Genomic DNA, 17,067 nt, shown 5'->3' with positions numbered 1-17,067 from the left:
ACAGGTCCCTGAACGTCTTATATAACTCACTGGTGAGGCCGCCCAGAGGAGAGGGAGTCATTATACACCTGCACCAGGTCCGGGGCTAACAGGTCCCTGAACGTCTTATATAACTCACTGGTGAGGCCAGAGGAGAGGGGGTCATTATACACCTGCACCAGGTCCGGGGCTAACAGGTCCCTGAGCGTCTTATATAACTCACTGGTGAGGCCAGAGGAGAGGGAGTCATTATACACCTGCACCAGGTCTGGGGCTAACAGGTCCCTGAACGTCTTATATAACTCACTGGTGAGGCCGCCCAGAGGAGGGTCATTATACACCTGCACCAGGTCCGGGGCTAACAGGTCCCTGAGCGTCTTATATAACGTCACTGGTGAGGCCGCCCAGAGGAGAGGGAGTCATTATACACCTGCACCAGGTCTGGGGCTAACAGGTCCCTGAACGTCTTATATAACTCACTGGTGAGGCCGCCCAGAGGAGGGAGTCATTATACACCTGCACCAGGTCCGGGGCTAACAGGTCCCTGAACGTCTTATATAACTCACTGGTGAGGCCGCCAGAGGAGGTCATTATACACCTGCACCAGGTCCGGGGCTAACAGGTCCCTGAACGTCTTATATAACTCACTGGTGAGGCCGCCCAGAGGAGAGGGGGTCATTATACACCTGCACCAGGTCGGGGATAACAGGTCCCTGAACGTCTTATATAACTCACTGGTGAGGCCAGAGGAGAGGGGGTCATTATACACCTGCACCAGGTCCGGGGCTAACAGGTCCCTGAACGTCTTATATAACTCACTGGTGAGGCCGCCCAGAGAGGGAGTCATTATACACCTGCACCAGGTCCGGGGCTAACAGGTCCCTGAACGTCTTATATAACTCACTGGTAAGGCCGCCCAGAGGAGAGGGGGTCATTATACACCTGCACCAGGTCCGGGGCTAACAGGTCCCTGAGCGTCTTATATAACTCACTGGTGAGGCCAGAGGAGAGGGAGTCATTATACACCTGCACCAGGTCCGGGGCTAACAGGTCCCTGAACGTCTTATATAACTCACTGGTGAGGCCGCCCAGCAGAGAGGGGGTCATTATACACCTGCACCAGGTCCGGGGCTAACAGGTCCCTGAACGTCTTATATAACTCACTGGTGAGGCCGCCCAGAGGAGAGGGGGTCATTATACACCTGCACCAGGTCCGGGGCTAACAGGTCCCTGAACGTCTTATATAACTCACTGGTGAGGCCGCCCCGAGAGGGGGTCATTATACACCTGCACCAGGTCCGGGGCTAACAGGTCCCTGAGCGTCTTATATAACTCACTGGTGAGGCCGCCCAGAGGAGAGGGAGTCATTATACACCTGCACCAGGTCCGGGGCTAACAGGTCCCTGAACGTCTTATATAACTCACTGGTGAGGCCGCCCAGAGAGGGAGTCATTATACACCTGCACCAGGTCCGGGGCTAACAGGTCCCTGAACGTCTTATATAACTCACTGGTGAGGCCGCCCAGAGGAGAGGGGGTCATTATACACCTGCACCAGGTCCGGGGCTAACAGGTCCCTGAACGTCTTATATAACTCACTGGTGAGGCCGCCCAGAGAGGGGGTCATTATACACCTGCACCAGGTCCGGGGCTAACAGGTCCCTGAACGTCTTATATAACTCACTGGTGAGGCCAGAGGAGAGGGAGTCATTATACACCTGCACCAGGTCCGGGGCTAACAGGTCCCTGAACGTCTTATATAACTCACTGGTGAGGCCGCCCAGAGAGGGGGTCATTATACACCTGCACCAGGTCCGGGGCTAACAGGTCCCTGAACGTCTTATTATAAGTCACTGGTGAGGCCGCCCAGAGGAGAGGGGGTCATTATACACCTGCACCAGGTCCGGGGCTAACAGGTCCCTGAACGTCTTATATAACTCACTGGTGAGGCCGCCCAGAGAGGGGGTCATTATACACCTGCACCAGGTCCGGGGCTAACAGGTCCCTGAACGTCTTATATAACTCACTGGTGAGGCCGCCCAGAGGAGAGGGAGTCATTATACACCTGCACCAGGTCCGAGGCTAACAGGTCCCTGAACGTCTTATATAACTCACTGGTGAGGCCGCCCAGAGGAGAGGGAGTCATTATACACCTGCACCAGGTCCGGGGCTAACAGGTCCCTGAACGTCTTATATAACTCACTGGTGAGGCCGCCCAGAGGAGAGGGAGTCATTATACACCTGCACCAGGTCTGGGGTAACAGGTCCCTGAACGTCTTATATAACTCACTGGTGAGGCCGCCCAGAGGAGAGGGGGTCATTATACACCTGCACCAGGTATGGGGCTAACAGGTCCCTGAACGTCTTATATAACTCACTGGTGAGGCCGCCCAGAGGAGAGGGGGTCATTATACACCTGCACCAGGTATGGGGCTAACAGGTCCCTGAACGTCTTATATAACTCACTGGTGAGGCCAGAGGAGAGGGAGTCATTATACACCTGCACCAGGTCCGGGGCTAACAGGTCCCTGAACGTCTTATATAACTCACTGGTGAGGCCGCCCAGAGGAGAGGGGGTCATTATACACCTGCACCAGGTCCGGGGCTAACAGGTCCCTGAACGTCTTATATAACTCACTGGTGAGGCCGCCCAGAGGAGAGGGGGTCATTATACACCTGCACCAGGTCCGGGGCTAACAGGTCCCTGAACGTCTTATATAACTCACTGGTGAGGCCGCCCAGAGAGGGGGTCATTATACACCTGCACCAGGTCTGGGGCTAACAGGTCCCTGAACGTCTTATATAACTCACTGGTGAGGCCAGAGGAGAGGGGGTCATTATACACCTGCACCAGGTCCGGGGCTAACAGGTCCCTGAACGTCTTATATAACTCACTGGTGAGGCCGCCCAGAGGAGAGGAGAGGGGGTCATTATACACCTGCACCAGGTCCGGGGCTAACAGGTCCCTGAACGTCTTATATAACTCACTGGTGAGGCCACCCAGAGGAGAGGGAGTCATTATACACCTGCACCAGGTCCGGGGCTAACAGGTCCCTGAACGTCTTATATAACTCACTGGTGAGGCCAGAGGAGAGGGAGTCATTATACACCTGCACCAGGTCCGGGGCTAACAGGTCCCTGAGCGTCTTATATAACTCACTGGTGAGGCCGCCCAGAGAGGGGGTCATTATACACCTGCACCAGGTCCGGGGCTAACAGGTCCCTGAACGTCTTATATAACTCACTGGTGAGGCCGCCCAGAGGAGAGGGAGTCATTATACACCTGCACCAGGTCCGGGGCTAACAGGTCCCTGAACGTCTTATATAACTCACTGGTGAGGCCGCCCAGAGGAGAGGGGGTCATTATACACCTGCACCAGGTCCGGGGCTAACAGGTCCCTGAACGTCTTATATAACTCACTGGTGAGGCCGCCCAGAGGAGAGGGGGTCATTATACACCTGCACCAGGTCCGGGGCTAACAGGTCCCTGAACGTCTTATACAACTCACTGGTGAGGCCAGAGGAGAGGGAGTCATTATACACCTGCACCAGGTCCGGGGCTAACAGGTCCCTGAACGTCTTATATAACTCACTGGTGAGGCCAGAGGAGAGGGGGTCATTATACACCTGCACCAGGTCCGGGGCTAACAGGTCCCTGAACGTCTTATATAACTCACTGGTGAGGCCGCCCAGAGGAGAGGGAGTCATTATACACCTGCACCAGGTCCGGGGCTAACAGGTCCCTGAACGTCTTATATAACTCACTGGTGAGGCCAGAGGAGAGGGAGTCATTATACACCTGCACCAGGTCCGGGGCTAACAGGTCCCTGAACGTCTTATATAACTCACTGGTGAGGCCGCCCAGAGGAGAGGGGGTCATTATATACCTGCACCAGGTCCGGGGCTAACAGGTCCCTGAACGTCTTATATAACTCACTGGTGAGGCCGCCCAGAGAGGGGGTCATTATACACCTGCACCAGGTCCGGGGCTAACAGGTCCCTGAACGTCTTATATAACTCACTGGTGAGGCCGCCCAGAGAGGGAGTCATTATACACCTGCACCAGGTCTGGGGCTAACAGGTCCCTGAACGTCTTATATAACTCACTGGTGAGGCCGCCCAGAGGAGAGGGGGTCATTATACACCTGCACCAGGTCCGGGGCTAACAGGTCCCTGAACGTCTTATATAACTCACTGGTGAGGCCGCCCAGAGAGGGGGTCATTATACACCTGCACCAGGTCCGGGGCTAACAGGTCCCTGAACGTCTTATATAACTCACTGGTGAGGCCGCCCAGAGGAGAGGGGTCATTATACACCTGCACCAGGTCCGGGGCTAACAGGTCCCTGAACGTCTTATATAACTCACTGGTGAGGCCAGAGGAGAGGGAGTCATTATACACCTGCACCAGGTCCGGGGCTAACAGGTCCCTGAACGTCTTATATAACTCACTGGTGAGGGCCGCCCAGAGGAGAGGGGGTCATTATATACCTGCACCAGGTCCGGGGCTAACAGGTCCCTGAACGTCTTATATAACTCACTGGTGAGGCCGCCCAGAGAGGGGGTCATTATACACCTGCACCAGGTCCGGGGCTAACAGGTCCCTGAACGTCTTATATAACTCACTGGTGAGGCCGCCCAGAGAGGGAGTCATTATACACCTGCACCAGGTCTGGGGCTAACAGGTCCCTGAACGTCTTATATAACTCACTGGTGAGGCCGCCCAGAGGAGAGGGGGTCATTATACACCTGCACCAGGTCCGGGGCTAACAGGTCCCTGAACGTCTTATATAACTCACTGGTGAGGCCGCCCAGAGAGGGGGTCATTATACACCTGCACCAGGTCCGGGGCTAACAGGTCCCTGAACGTCTTATATAACTCACTGGTGAGGCCGCCCAGAGGAGAGGGGGTCATTATACACCTGCACCAGGTCCGGGGCTAACAGGTCCCTGAACGTCTTATATAAGTCACTGGTGAGGCCGCCCAGAGGAGAGGGGGTCATTATACACCTGCACCAGGTCTGGGGCTAACAGGTCCCTGAGCGTCTTATATAACTCACTGGTGAGGCCGCCCAGAGAGGGGGTCATTATACACCTGCACCAGGTCCGGGGCTAACAGGTCCCTGAACGTCTTATATAACTCACTGGTGAGGCCAGAGGAGAGGGGGTCATTATACACCTGCACCAGGTCCGGGGCTAACAGGTCCCTGAACGTCTTATATAACTCACTGGTGAGGCCGCCCAGAGGAGTCATTATACACCTGCACCAGGTCCGGGGCTAACAGGTCCCTGAGCGTCTTATATAACTCACTGGTGAGGCCGCCCAGAGAGGGGGTCATTATACACCTGCACCAGGTCCGGGGCTAACAGGTCCCTGAGCGTCTTATACAACTCACTGGTGAGGCCGCCCAGAGGAGAGGGAGTCATTATACACCTGCACCAGGTCCGGGGCTAACAGGTCCCTGAACGTCTTATATAACTCACTGGTGAGGCCAGAGGAGAGGGGGTCATTATACACCTGCACCAGGTCCGGGGCTAACAGGTCCCTGAACGTCTTATACAACTCACTGGTGAGGCCAGAGGAGAGGGGGTCATTATACACCTGCACCAGGTCCGGGGATAACAGGTCCCTGAGCGTCTTATATAACTCACTGGTGAGGCCAGAGGAGAGGGAGTCATTATACACCTGCACCAGGTCCGGGGCTAACAGGTCCCTGAACGTCTTATACAACTCACTGGTGAGGCCAGAGGAGAGGGGGTCATTATACACCTGCACCAGGTCCGGGGCTAACAGGTCCCTGAGCGTCTTATATAACTCACTGGTGAGGCCGCCCAGAGAGGGGGTCATTATACACCTGCACCAGGTCCGGGGCTAACAGGTCCCTGAACGTCTTATATAACTCACTGGTGAGGCCGTCCAGCAGAGAGGGGGTCATTATACACCTGCACCAGGTCTGGGGCTAACAGGTCCCTGAACGTATTATATATCTCACTGGTGAGGCCGTCCAGCCCCGGACTCTTGTTGCTCTTCAGGGAATCTATGCTCCTCTTCACCTCAGCCTCAGTTATGGGGTCAGTCATGCTATCTGCCTGTAGGGGGTCTCGTCTGGGCACAGTCACGCCTCTCAGGTAGGTACTGATGTCCTCTTCCCTAATCTGACACCCTTTATACAGATCCCTGTAGAATTCACAGATGTTACTGAGGTTCTCCTGCTCCTTCCCGCCATCATCTAATAAGGAGGTGATAAGCTTCCTGCTGACTCTGTTCTTGCAGGCAATGAAGGGGTCCGGGGTGTGAACCCCCCAATTGTCATACAATCACGTCTACAATCATCCAGCCCCTCATTATGGCCAGCTCACGTCTACAATCATCCAGCCTGCCCTTCATTATGGCCAGCTCACGTCTACAATCATCCAGCCCATCATTATGGCCAGCTCACGTCTACAATCATCCAGCCTGCCCTTTATAATGGCCAGCTCACGTCTACAATCATCCAGCCTGCCCCTCATTATGGCCAGCTCACGTCTACAATCATCCAGCCCATCATTATGGCCAGCTCACGTCTACAATCATCCATCCAGCCCCTCATTATGGCCAGCTCACGTCTACAATCATCCAGCCCCTCATTATGGCCAGCTCACGTCTACAATCATCCAGCCTGCCCTTCATTATGGCCAGCTCACATCTACAATCATCCAGCCCATCATTATGGCCAGCTCACGTCTACAATCATCCAGCCTGCCCTTCATTATGGCCAGCTCACGTCTACAATCATCCAGCCAGCCCCTCATTATGGCCAGCTCACGTCTACAATCATCCAGCCCTTCATTATGGCCAGCTCACGTCTACAATCATCCAGCCTGCCCTTTATAATGGCCAGCTCACGTCTACAATCATCCAGCCTGCCCCTCATTATGGCCAGCTCACGTCTACAATCATCCAGCCCATCATTATGGCCAGCTCACGTCTACAATCATCCATCCAGCCCCTCATTATGGCCAGCTCACGTCTACAATCATCCAGCCCCTCATTATGGCCAGCTCACGTCTACAATCATCCAGCCTGCCCTTCATTATGGCCAGCTCACATCTACAATCATCCAGCCCATCATTATGGCCAGCTCACGTCTACAATCATCCAGCCTGCCCTTCATTATGGCCAGCTCACGTCTACAATCATCCAGCCAGCCCCTCATTATGGCCAGCTCACGTCTACAATCATCCAGCCCTTCATTATGGCCAGCTCACGTCTACAATCATCCAGCCCTTCATTATGGCCAGCTCACGTCTACAATCATCCAGCCTGCCCCTCATTATGGCCAGCTCACGTCTACAATCATCCAGCCTGCCCCTCATTATGGCCAGCTCACGTCTACAATCATCCAGCCTGCCCCTCATTATGGCCAGCTCACGTCTACAATCATCCAGCCCATCATTATGGCCAGCTCACGTCTACAATCATCCAGCCCATCATTATGGCCAGCTCACGTCTACAATCATCCAGCCCTTCATTATGGCCAGCTCACGTCTACAATCATCCAGCCTGCCCCTCATTATGGCCAGCTCACGTCTACAATCATCCAGCCTGCCCCTCATTATGGCCAGCTCACGTCTACAATCATCCAGCCTGCCCTTCATTATGGCCAGCTCACGTCTACAATCATCCAGCCCATCATTATGGCCAGCTCACGTCTACAATCATCCAGCCCATCATTATGGCCAGCTCACGTCTACAATCATCCAGCCCTTCATTATGGCCAGCTCACGTCTACAATCATCCAGCCCATCATTATGGCCAGCTCACGTCTACAATCATCCAGCCCTTCATTATGGCCAGCTCACGTCTACAATCATCCAGCCCTTCATTATGGCCAGCTCACATCTACAATCATCCAGCCCATCATTATGGCCAGCTCACGTGTACAATCATCCAGCCCTTCATTATGGCCAGCTCACGTCTACAATCATCCAGCCCTTCCTTATGGCCAGCTCACGTCTACAATCATCCAGCCCATCATTATGGCCAGCTCACGTGTACAATCATCCATCCAGCCCTTCATTATGGCCAGCTCACGTCTACAATCATCCAGCCCCTCATTATGGCCAGCTCAGGTCTACAATCATCCAGCCTGCCCCTCATTATGGCCAGCTCACGTCTACAATCATCCAGCCTGCCCTTCATTATGGCCAGCTCACATCTACAATCATCCAGCCCCTCATTATGGCCAGCTCACGTCTACAATCATCCAGCCCTTCATTATGGCCAGCTCACGTCTACAATCATCCAGCCTTTCACATTTCATCAACTTTACTTTAGGATCAGTCTCTTTCTTAATTTCATCTCTCAATTTGCCAATCTGCATTTCCAGCATAAATATATTTTTCCTTGTCGCTTTTCTGTTAAATCCAACAACATTGCAAAATTCTGAAGACTCACCAGCCACATATAAGAGTCACATACAGGAGTCACATACAGGAGTCACATACAGGAGTCACATATAGGAGTCACATATAGGAGCCACATATAAGAGTCACATACAGGAGTCACATACAGGAGTCACATATAGGAGTCACATACAGGAGTCACATATAGGAGTCACATACAGGAGTCACATATAGGAGTCACATACAGGAGTCACATACAGGAGTCACATACAGGAGTCACATATAGGAGTCACATACAGGAGTCACATACAGGAGTCACATATAAGAGCCACATACAGGAGTCACATACAGGAGTCACATATAGGAGTCACATATAGGAGTCACATATAGGAGTCATATATAGGAGTCATATATAGGAGTCACATACAGGAGTCACATATAGGAGTCATATATAGGAGTCATATATAGGAGTCACATACAGGAGTCACATACAGGAGTCACATACAGGAGTCACATATAAGAGCCACATATAGGAGTCACATACAGGAGTCACATACAGGAGTCACATATAGGAGTCACATACAGGAGTCACATATAGGAGTCACATATAGGAGTCACATACAGGAGCCACATACAGGAGTCACATAAAGGAGTCACATACAGGAGTCACATATAGGAGTCACATATAGGAGTCACATATAGGAGTCACATAAAGGAGTCACATACAGGAGTCACATACAGGAGTCACATATAAGAGTCACATACAGGAGTCACATACAGGAGTCACATATAAGAGTCACATACAGGAGTCACATATAAGAGTCACATACAGGAGTCACATATAGGAGTCACATATAGGAGTCACATATAGGAGCCACATATAGGAGTCACATATAGGAGTCACATATAGGAGTCACATACAGGAGTCACATACAGGAGTCACATATAAGAGTCACATATAGGAGTCACATATAAGAGTCACATATAGGAGTCACATAAAGGAGCCACATACAGGAGTCACATAAAGGAGTCACATACAGGAGTCACATACAGGAGTCACATACAGGAGTCACATATAGGAGTCACATATAGGAGTCACATACAGGAGTCACATACAGGAGTCACATACAGGAGTCACATATAGGAGTCACATACAGGAGTCACATACAGGAGTCACATATAGGAGTCACATATAGGAGTCACATACAGGAGTCACATAAAGGAGTCACATACAGGAGTCATATATAGGAGTCATATATAGGAGTCACATACAGGAGTCACATACAGGAGTCACATACAGGAGTCACATATAAGAGCCACATATAGGAGTCACATACAGGAGTCACATACAGGAGTCACATATAGGAGTCACATACAGGAGTCACATATAGGAGTCACATATAGGAGTCACATACAGGAGCCACATACAGGAGTCACATAAAGGAGTCACATACAGGAGTCACATATAGGAGTCACATATAGGAGTCACATATAGGAGTCACATAAAGGAGTCACATACAGGAGTCACATACAGGAGTCACATATAAGAGTCACATACAGGAGTCACATACAGGAGTCACATATAAGAGTCACATACAGGAGTCACATATAAGAGTCACATACAGGAGTCACATATAGGAGTCACATATAGGAGTCACATATAGGAGCCACATATAGGAGTCACATATAGGAGTCACATATAGGAGTCACATACAGGAGTCACATACAGGAGTCACATATAAGAGTCACATATAGGAGTCACATATAAGAGTCACATAAAGGAGTCACATACAGGAGTCACATACAGGAGTCACATACAGGAGTCACATATAGGAGTCACATATAGGAGTCACATACAGGAGTCACATACAGGAGTCACATACAGGAGTCACATACAGGAGTCACATACAGGAGTCACATATAGGAGTCACATATAGGAGTCACATACAGGAGTCACATAAAGGAGTCACATACAGGAGTCACATATAGGAGTCACATATAGGAGTCACATACAGGAGTCACATATAGGAGTCACATATAGGAGTCACATATAGGAGTGATAAGGCCAGCGATACGATTTTACCTACCTGCACCGTACCTATATGACTACACCTATATATATTGCCCTCTTAAGAGACTGGAGATGATCAGAGCGTGATGAGAGCGTGATCAGAGGGTGACAGAGAGATGTTCTGGATAAAGAAGAGGAATGCTGGAAGCACGTCACTGAGAACAACTCCTGGAAAGTTATCATTTGTAGACACAATCCCCAAGGACCCAGAGACTCTTATCTATAAACAATTTATGGAAAACAAATACATTGTGCTCTTGGATTCATGAAAAAGTATCTTTGCACAGAATGTATTGTTCTAACCTTTTTGACCTTTTTGAATAATAATAATGAATACTAATATAGATGCCATTGCGCATGACTGAATATCTAAATCACTAGCACCGCCTCATCTATGTCTTATTAGCATTTGTTACCACCCTATATTTTATCTGTCTATAAAATGTGATTACCATAATAAAACTTGGGCCATTTTCTCCAGGCTTATAATCATGATACAATGTCTTGTCTGTGTCCGTGACGTATAAGTGACGAGCTGGTAATACTGCAGGATTCCAACTCTAGATATAATTTAAAAACCATCCTTTACCTGGGTTTTTGGCTTCTCTCCATAGAGAGAGGTCAACATATAAATTTAACCTTAACATTTGGCGCCCTTGGCAGGGACTCAGCCTCTTGCAAACTAGAACGCAGACAGACGGGATGTGGTGATTTATCCGTCATCGGACGCGCAGATATAACTGGCCAGGTAAGAAAGACTTTCCCTTTCTTACGTACTATCTGCGCCTCAGGGGAGCGGATCTAATCAGATTCCCGTCACACCTGCGTTCTCTATATATGTTTGTAAAGCTGAGTCTATTTGTTAGACAAAGAACTCTGTAACCCAGGATAGGACAAGGTTAAAGTGCTGCATTGCCGTCGCAAACTGTGGTGTGATTGAGATAAGCTGTTGCTGTATTTATGCTGAATTAAGGAAAGGGATTGCCGAACTTATTCACTTCTGCGTCCTTACGGGGAGGCTGTGATTAATTCTTAACCCTTGTAATACAGCATGGCATCGAGAACAGCTGCGAGGTCACAGACAGTAGGCATATAACTTTTGGAGTGAACGGGTTCCTGATAAGTGATATCTGTCTCGAGCAGCTGGAACAATACTTGTATTGATCCCATTATTTGTGCTTGTACTGTGGTAGAGAGCAGGTCAGAAGATCTGTGACTTACCCCCTTGCCCCCTAGGAGGAATTAGCAACGAGGGACAGTAGGTTGCTGTAGTGCGTCGCCATAGTGTGTCACTGTGACGGCTGGGCCTATAGCAAGGTTGCTGTAGTGCGTCGCCATAGTGTGTCACTGTGACGGCTGGGCCTATAGTGGCTGTGCTTGTTAAAACCTAAGGTTTAGGTTTCGTTCCCCAATACGCTACCTAGGGATTAGCTGAGCAAGGATGAGACAGTTATTCTCTAAAAGAAGGGATCACCAGTCTCCACAAGAAGTTTATGTGAAGCTGATGTGAAGCTAAGAAAGATATAGTTAGCGATGGGCATGAGAAGATGCAGTGCAAGATCTAGAACAGATCTTTAGGAGGTTTGACATGAAGGCAGATACATGCCTTAGCCCCACCAGCCTCTGGCTCTCTGACCAACACCTGGGAAACCCCTCACACTCCTGTACACACTTATTTTTGCCTTGTGGGTAGGTAACCAGACCTACATGTAACATGCAGGGCAAATGGGTCCTTGGAATTTCCAGGAATCTTAGGGGTCAATGTAAGTACTATCCCTAAGGGGGAATCAAGGATTAGAGTTCTAAGAGGGGAGGGTGTGGAGTAGATAGATGAGAGCCAGAGGGTCAGACAGAAGGAAAACATTTAGGATAATGGGTGGGAAGCACAGGTCCAGCTGGGTGGACATGTGCCGGTTACCACCAATATCTAGATAAGACAGAATATTGTAGTGTGTGTGGCAGACCCAAGCCACATCATTATGTTACACCATTGCACCCAGTTTATATCTGTATACAAACCCCAGATCCTGCAAAAAGCCAACCTACCTCCAATGGTGGCGTATAGACCCTTTGTTCTGCAGGAATCTTCCCCTTGGTCGGCTGTTGAAGTAGTTACTTTGATTTAAAGTGCCCCTGACCTGATTGTAAGACCAATGCCTTTGTGGAGGTGGGCAGCCTAACCTCAAATAGTGTACATTGCCATGTAAGTGTCTGAGTACAAAGCCACGTACTCAGACAAGGAGAACAGTCCAGCTCATTGCTAGATACAGTACTGAGAGAGCTGAAGGGGTTAATTAATGCTGCGTAGTGAAGCAGCATACAAAGTACATAATGTGTGTTATTTGTTATGTTTTGTACAAGGTCATCAACCAGCTCTGAGGGCTGCAGATCACATGCAAGCAGCATTAGGAAAAAGAATCAGAGCTGTTAGTGTAATGTAATGTACGCTCCTACATTATACTGTATTTCAGCCAGTCTTACTAAGCTGGTGTTCCCCTTTAGAAGTATGTTACGTGTTAAAAAAATGTTGATCATTTTCTGTTGTCCCGACCGTGGAACATTTGCTTATTTGTGTACGCCACTTTTCTGTAATCAGCCCTCAAAGATGGCGACGGAAAGCCAACCACTCCCCATATCATCCACGTCTCCATTATAATTGTGACGTCTCAAAACCACGCCCTAAGCCAACACCCTTATATCCGGTTATCTAGTCCGGTGGCCATTTTAACTCCTGGCATTTCTGTCCTCCGCCCATACTGCTTAGTGTCACTGAGGGGGCGGGCACAGGACTCTCCGATAGAGTCTGACAACTGTTTTGCACATTTATTAATGAATATTATTACCTGATGGTGAAGAAAGTTAGACAAAGGTTTGTTGGAGGGAAAAGCAATGAGACTGTTTGAAGGAGCTGGGTCTATTAGACCTGTTAGTGTATGAGATTGTTATACGGAAGTGTCAGTAGGAGGAGTCAGAGAGAAAAAGTACGTTTATTTAGAATGTCAAGAGAAAAGTGATAATTGGTAAAGATCAAACGCAGAATTTTGTGCACTTATTAAGAACCCAATGGTATAAGGAGCCTGTAGTAACTTATTACTGTAACTTACACATTTGTATTTAAAAAGTATGTTGTAGGTATATATGTATCCCAATATATATTGTAAGCAGATTTTCTTTAAGTGTGTGTCCCCAACGTATGATATTTCAAAGAAGAAGTAGTTTACTACAAAAAAAAAATAAAAATATATATATATATATATATATTTCTATGTAACTTTATTTAACAAGTGTTTATATATATATATGTATATATATATATATATATATATATATATATGTGTATATATGTGTACACAACTATCCTAATAAGTTCTACGCAAATTGTTTTTTTTCCTACTAAGTTATAAGTATGTGTGCCACTGTCCAAGGTTACAGTCTGGTGCATAAGAGCACAGCGCTGATATCTTCTGTAACTTCAAGGATGTTAGAAAAAAAAAAAAACTTCCAAGAAGTTTTAACTCTTGTATCTATGATTTTACTGCTCACTGCTCAAGGTTAGAAGTGAAGCTCAGAGCGTTCTGCTTACTGATAAGAGCAGCGTATTGAAGGAATATTCATTTCAGCTGATTTATTTAATTTTTTTATCAAAAGAAGTTTAATATGGGACGAGTGTACAATGTTTAATTATTTTTTTTAATGTTTTTATTTTTAGGGTTAACAGTTTTGTGATAATTATAGCAAACTTAGCTCATGAATATATATGTATTTTTATCCCTAGTAAAAACCAAACCCATGTCCATGGCTCCAGTCTGCACTCCTTATGCCCCCAATATGTATATATTTTTGCTAGGTGCATTGAATCCAGCATCTCTGTTGCCTCTTGATGTAGATTCAAATGGGGGAGGGGATAGAGGTGAATGGAAATGGGAGCAGCCCATTTTGATGGAGTAGCCAATTTTGATGTTTTACATTTTTTTTTTAAAACACCGTACAAATTTTTTATTTTTGAATAAGGATGTTTTTGTTACTTATTGTGTTTGATATTTTAAATTGTAAAAGATGAAAATGTAATTGAAAGCCCAAATATTAATGAAAGTTTAAAAGTTTTCATTGTAGATTATCTCAGACGTTTAAAGATGGATGACACAAGACGCAAGGATATATGGTGACCGCCATGCAGCGTGACGTTCCACTGCAGAAACCGCTCCTGCTATAAGCTGGAGGTGAGGACAATCACTGAGACATGTAAGATGGTTGAAGGTAACTGTGCAGATGTCTATATGAAGCCCACCATTATGGGTTAATTGGCAAATTAGAGATTTGTTTGGTCCCTGGGCTTGCCAAAAACACTTGTAAAAAAAAAAAAAAAAAAAAAAACTGTTCAAAGAAGAAGAGCTGCCATAGAGCGGCTGACGCAACGTTCACGCAGACAAACCCTGATGCCAAAAAGGGTGATGGATGATGGATGAAGCTGCCGATGCTGTAGTTTCTGTGCTCTTCCCAAAGTAACTATACAAAGCGTACAAGGGAACGGGGAGATGCTTCCGGTCTCTTCCTGAGGTAACCGTACATAGTGTACAGGTGGATGGGGAGATGTTTCCGGTCTCTTCCTGAGGTAACTGTACATAGTATACAGGGGGATGGGGAGATGTTTCCGGTCTCTTCCTGAGGTAACCGTACATAGTGTACAGGTGGAGGGGGAGAGATTTCCGGTCTCTTCCTGAGGTAACCGTACATAGTGTACAGGTGGATGGGGAGATGTTTCCGGTCTCTTCCTGAGGTAACCGTACATAGTATACAGGTGGATGGGGAGATGTTTCCGGTCTCTTCCTGAGGTAACCGTACATAGTGTACAGGTGGATGGGGAGATGTTTCCGGTCTCTTCCTGAGGTAACCGTACATAGTATACAGGTGGATGGGGAGATGTTTCCGGTCTCTTCCTGAGGTAACCGTACATAGTGTACAGGTGGAGGGGAGATGTGGATCTGTTTGTTTTTAAGTCTTTTCCAGAGACTATCAGTGACAAGCTGTGAGACCAGCGGATGGAGAGAAGGTACAGGGTAAAGATGGCATCCAATAACTATTTGCCGACAGCCTTGTATCCCACTGTAAGTTATCTGACAAAACCAGCAGAAGGAAGCCATGTGTAATGTGATGTAGTATCCTCACATTGGGCGGCCAAGGGGACAACAAATATAGCAGAGAGGGTTGTGTAGGGCTGTATTATCTACACCTGTCATAACCTACTGTAAGTAACACCGTAAAGTGCCTGTCTGCATAGTCTGTCATCTTCCTGCCTGTTTCAGGGAATGTAAGTGGACGTCATCCACCTGCCACAGGTGGCCTATACAGGTATGTCCTTGTCTGTACTGGTGTCTTCTTTACAGGTCAAGCCAAAACTATGGGAGACGACAAAGCCAATGTCTGAGGTGATACTAGTGGCCTTAAAAGAAGCGATATAACTGAGGCCAAGAGTCCAAGTGTCTGTAAAGAGGCCTGTCAGTCAAAAGATGGGTGTAAGGATAAAGGATCCATACCAATGCTACTATTACAAAAAGGATCATATGATATATATTATTCTCATAAAAAGGCTTTGAAACCTTAGGTGATGTATCGTTTACACTTTGCTGTTATTTCTATGGTGGTTATCTTATGTGTAATATATGATGATCTCAGTCAGACAAGAGACAATTCAGTAGGATCCAAATATTATATCGGTAATAAGCGCCCAGTCACTTCATATTATTGGTGTATGTATAATACTATATGATTATGTACAGGAAGAGATGTGACCATGCGACCAGTCATTAGTCCTGTGTGATCTAATCATAAAGACGTTTTCTAGGTACAAAATGAAGTAAAAAGACTGAAAAGAAGTGGAAATTTTGAGAATCCGGTACTGAAGATTGTGAATTCACTAATTGGTTATTATAAGCGAATCTAGTGGTTACATAGTAGGTCACATTGTGGAGATGTTATTGCATTTACCTGTTATGCTGTTTTTGGTTTATGTATCAATCAACTTTTCATTTTTGCTTTTGCCATGAGATAAGATTTGCTCACATCAAAACTTTTTATTTTCAGAAACTTTTTAAAGTTAGTTTTTGTGACTTTCCAATACCTACATGATACCGAAGTGGTAGAGTCCTTGTGATAGAGTCACGTCTGTTATATACAGTGAAGAACTTATTGTCTGATCACTCAGTGTCACAGGGAGACGTAGGAGTGACAGGAGACTAGTTAGGTTCGGGACGGAGGATTGTCTTACCTTTAAAGCAGTCCTACGGTAAAGGGACCTAGAGAAGGGGGCTACATCTGTAGTCAAGATTAGGGACAAATCTTAGGGACAGGAGTGATGAGACAATAAGGTTTGGTTATTTTGATAAAATCCGGAGAGGTATTTGTCATATACATATATTAGTTTGGGTATTGATAATAAGCTTTTATTTGTTTTGTTGTAACTAAGCTGTATATTGATGTATACTGTACAGACTCACCCATTGTTTAGTATTTTCTTTCGGTTATTGCAGATCTTACTACCACATCTGCTGTAAGTTTGTTCCGCCATCTATAACTTTCAATAAAATGTATGGTACTATTTTTGTCTATCCTATGGTGATGCCCCTAAACTAATGGG

General features: G+C 47.3%; 1 protein-coding gene across 1 annotated transcript; it reads left to right on the top strand.

Annotated features, from left to right (window-relative positions):
- The first annotated feature begins 7,010 nt into the window (after positions 1 to 7,010).
- LOC138771930 (uncharacterized) lies at positions 7,011 to 8,294 on the top strand. Its single transcript, XM_069951933.1, has one exon. It carries the CDS (start codon positions 7,011 to 7,013, stop codon positions 8,292 to 8,294), a length of 1,284 nt encoding a protein of 427 aa, XP_069808034.1.
- Positions 8,295 to 17,067: the final 8,773 nt, after the last annotated feature.

The sequence above is a fragment of the Dendropsophus ebraccatus genome, chromosome 14 (assembly GCF_027789765.1).
Source record: "Dendropsophus ebraccatus isolate aDenEbr1 chromosome 14, aDenEbr1.pat, whole genome shotgun sequence".
Classification (NCBI taxonomy): Eukaryota; Metazoa; Chordata; class Amphibia; order Anura; family Hylidae; genus Dendropsophus; species Dendropsophus ebraccatus.
Note: the sequence above shows the minus strand (reverse complement) of the source record. Positions and strands in the feature narration are given on the sequence as shown.